Below are 3,206 nucleotides of genomic sequence, written 5' to 3'. Positions count from 1 at the left end.
TCTCCTGTCACGTCATTCAACCTCTCTTTCGTTACGGTCAAGAACACGAGACCCTAGATTCTAAATACACGGAGCTCAAAAGCATGGTTAATAGTAATATATTCTTCCTTTGATTGTTACATCCCAGACTTGGCCACATTCCTATCAATGAGAAACTGATCAAAGCTGGCAAGTGAAAATTTTGGAGTCAAACTTTACTTGTCTCTCCTTTGAATGAATCTAATCTTTGAGGGGAAGATACAAATGAAGATAGAAAATTCAACGAAAAAACTAATCCTGACCTTCATGGAGCCCGTGATACAAAAAAAAGAAAAATTAAAATATAAAACTATAGGACCGTCTGGACGATTATCTCTTTATGAAATTTTTTGAGATCTTATTCTTAAGTAAATCCAGTGAGAAAGTTTTTTGAAAAACTTATTAGAAAAATCATAAAAGAACTGTGCCAAGGAGAAGAAAACAAAGAGACAAGGGAAAAAAAAAAAGCTAGAGACAAAAATTTCCTTCCTTCCACCATTGACTCATTTTTCCAAGGAATATTATATACTGACACCCAAACAGCACCTATGACCCGGCACTAGCAGCCGTCCCAACACACACAACAATAATTAGAAACAATCTTTTCCAACTTAAAATCTGATACTAACGCACCCTGCTAGCGACCATTTGTTTCCATCTAAGCAACTAGAGGATCTATTTGGTCCCATTGCCCCACCCAAAAGTCCAATAGCCACTCAAATGACAACGTAAAGTCACCGTCACGTAACCAGCAAACGAACCACAGCCATACGAAGGCGTAAAAGATCAAGAATAAGAACAAAAGTCAATATCGTTCGCGGAAATTTTGAAGCTTCATAGTCTTCAATAATCGCTTCGACTATCACTTAAACAATCGTATCATTATCTTTTCCAATCAAACCTTGATCATTTTTTCGTCTCACTAGAAGAAAAACTTAACCATCACTTTCAGTACTGCTATAGTGTAGTCTCGTGGCCTCCGTCACTTCCGTTGAACAATGGTGGCGAATCAAAACAACATGTATGATATTACTCCTTTTATTTTTACGACACTATTGGGTGGCCCTTTACAGCCTCGTTTATCTTCAAAAAAAAGAAACAAAAAGAATTACGACACTAGAATCGTATGCCCCCTATAAATTAAGAAGAGCATCAGAGCACATTACACTCAAAAGCATCAGAGCACCAGCCATGGAACTCCAGCTCCCTTCCTTACCCGTCCTTTCCGCCTTCCTCCTCTTTGTACTCATAGTGATAAAGTTAACCAAATCCACAGCAACACGAAAGCTGCCTCCGAGCCCATGGAAGCTCCCTATCATAGGTCACCTCCACCACTTGCTCGGAGCTCTCCCTCACCGTGCCCTCCGTGAGCTGTCGCGGCGGCATGGCCCTCTCATGCACCTCAGGCTCGGACAAGTCGATCACATTATCGTCTCCTCCCCGGAGATGGGAAAAGAGATCCTGAAGACCCACGATCTCATATTCGCGTCGCGGGAGAAAATACTAGCTTCCAAGGCGCTCTATGACGGCGAAGACATTATCTTCGCGCCCTACGGTAGCTACTGGCGGGAGCTGCGGAAGATATGCGTTATCGAACTACTGAGTGCAAAGCGTGTCAAGTCCTTCAGCACACTTCGACAAGAGGAGATGTCCAACCTAGTGGGATATATCTCTACGATGAACAATTCACCAGTTAACCTCAGTGAGATGTTTCTCCTGACATACAATACTTTGACCTCGAGGGTGACATTTGGTACAAAATGCAAGCATGGGCCGAGATTCATCTCAGCAATGAAGAAAGTCAATGAATTGCTCGCCGGATATAGCGTAGCTGATATATTCCCCTCGTTGAGCTTTATTGACACTCTCAGTGGAGTAAATTCAAGATTAAACAAATGTCACAGGGAGATGGATGCGATCCTCGGGGAGATCATCAAGGAGCATGAAGTGAAGAGAGCAACCAAAAATAGCCGCAACGAGGGACAGCAACAAGGGGAAGATCTTGTCGACGTTCTCTTAGGGCTAAAAGAAAATGGTGGACTTGAGTTCCCCCTCACGCTCACCAGCATCAAGGCCGTAATCACGGTCAGTATGCCTAACTATGCATCTAGCTTGTTCTATAAAAATGAATAAATAAATAAATAAAAGGCATGGCAATACATATTGATTCAAGTACCTATCTTTCCATTATTTGTAGGATATGTTCGGGGGAGGGACTGAGACATCATCGACGACACTGGACTGGACGATGGCAGAGTTAATGAGACACCCCGAGATAATGGAGAAGGTTCAAGCAGAGGTGAGGCAAGCTTTGAAGGGGAAGGCCAAGATCAAGGAGGAAGATACCAATGAATTCCATTACATGAAGTTGGTGATCAAAGAGTCTCTGAGATTGCACCCGCCGGTTCCGCTGTTCCTGCCGAGAGTCTGCCGCGAGACATGCCAAGTGGACGGCTTCAATATCCCGGCAGGGAGCAGGATTCTCATCAACGCATGGGCTATGGCAAGGGATCCGAGGTATTGGGAGGACCCGGAGAGCTTTAGGCCTGAGAGATTCGATGGCAACTCGGTGGACTACCTAGGCGGCAACTTTGAGTACATCCCTTTTGGTGGAGGCAGAAGGAGTTGCCCGGGGATCACCTTTGGCTTGGCCCAGGTGGAGATGGTCCTGGCTAACCTAGTCTACCATTTTGATTGGAAGCTCCCTAATGGGATGGACCCCAAGGATTTGGATATGACCGAGTCCTTTGGGTCAGACGTGGGCTTGAAGTCGCCTCTGTGGTTAGTTGCTACTCCTTACGTGCCCATCTAAATGATGTGTCGCTGAAGTAATTAGATGTTGCTTTTAGGGGAGCAGACTATGCTGCCAGATATCTATATGCACTATTGCAAGCCTGCCTTTGTGCTCGTGGTATAAAAAATTATTGTGTCTTTGCAATTAAAATAGTGCTTTTATGGAGAAATAAAACGTTTGGAAATAAAATAAAACGTTAGTTCTGCATGCTGACCTCAAAGTCCTATGACTTTCCGTTCTGCTATTGGGCATTTAATGTCGCTTATAGATTGGGAGATGTTATTGGGCACCATCCTTTTGTAGGTGATCTTGGTAATTGCACATTTCAGTCTCATTTTCATCCCCATTGACGATGTACATGTTCACTTATGGCTTCCCATGATGCGTGGTGAAT

The 3,206-nt window shown here is 43.8% G+C and overlaps 1 protein-coding gene across 1 annotated transcript; it reads left to right on the top strand.

Annotated features, from left to right (window-relative positions):
• Nucleotides 1–1,168: 1,168 nt before the first annotated feature.
• On the top strand, nucleotides 1,169–3,006 carry LOC103698283 (premnaspirodiene oxygenase-like). The gene is made up of 2 exons (XM_008780278.4): nucleotides 1,169–2,103; nucleotides 2,216–3,006. The coding sequence occupies exons 1-2, from the start codon at nucleotides 1,210–1,212 to the stop codon at nucleotides 2,828–2,830; spliced, it is 1,509 nt and encodes a 502-aa protein (XP_008778500.2). The 5' UTR covers nucleotides 1,169–1,209; the 3' UTR covers nucleotides 2,831–3,006.
• The last annotated feature ends 200 nt before the right edge of the window (nucleotides 3,007–3,206 follow it).

Source organism: Phoenix dactylifera, chromosome 14 (assembly GCF_009389715.1).
Source record: "Phoenix dactylifera cultivar Barhee BC4 chromosome 14, palm_55x_up_171113_PBpolish2nd_filt_p, whole genome shotgun sequence".
NCBI lineage: Eukaryota > Viridiplantae > Streptophyta > Magnoliopsida > Arecales > Arecaceae > Phoenix > Phoenix dactylifera.
Note: the sequence above shows the minus strand (reverse complement) of the source record. Positions and strands in the feature narration are given on the sequence as shown.

Coding starts and splice junctions, on each gene's coding strand:
- LOC103698283 (XM_008780278.4), top strand. CDS start 1,210: ATGGAACTCCAGCTCCCTTCCTTACCCGTCCTTTCCGCCTTCCTCCTC. Junction 2,104..2,215: donor GCATCAAGGCCGTAATCACG/GTCAGTATGCCT, acceptor CATTATTTGTAG/GATATGTTCGGGGGAGGGAC.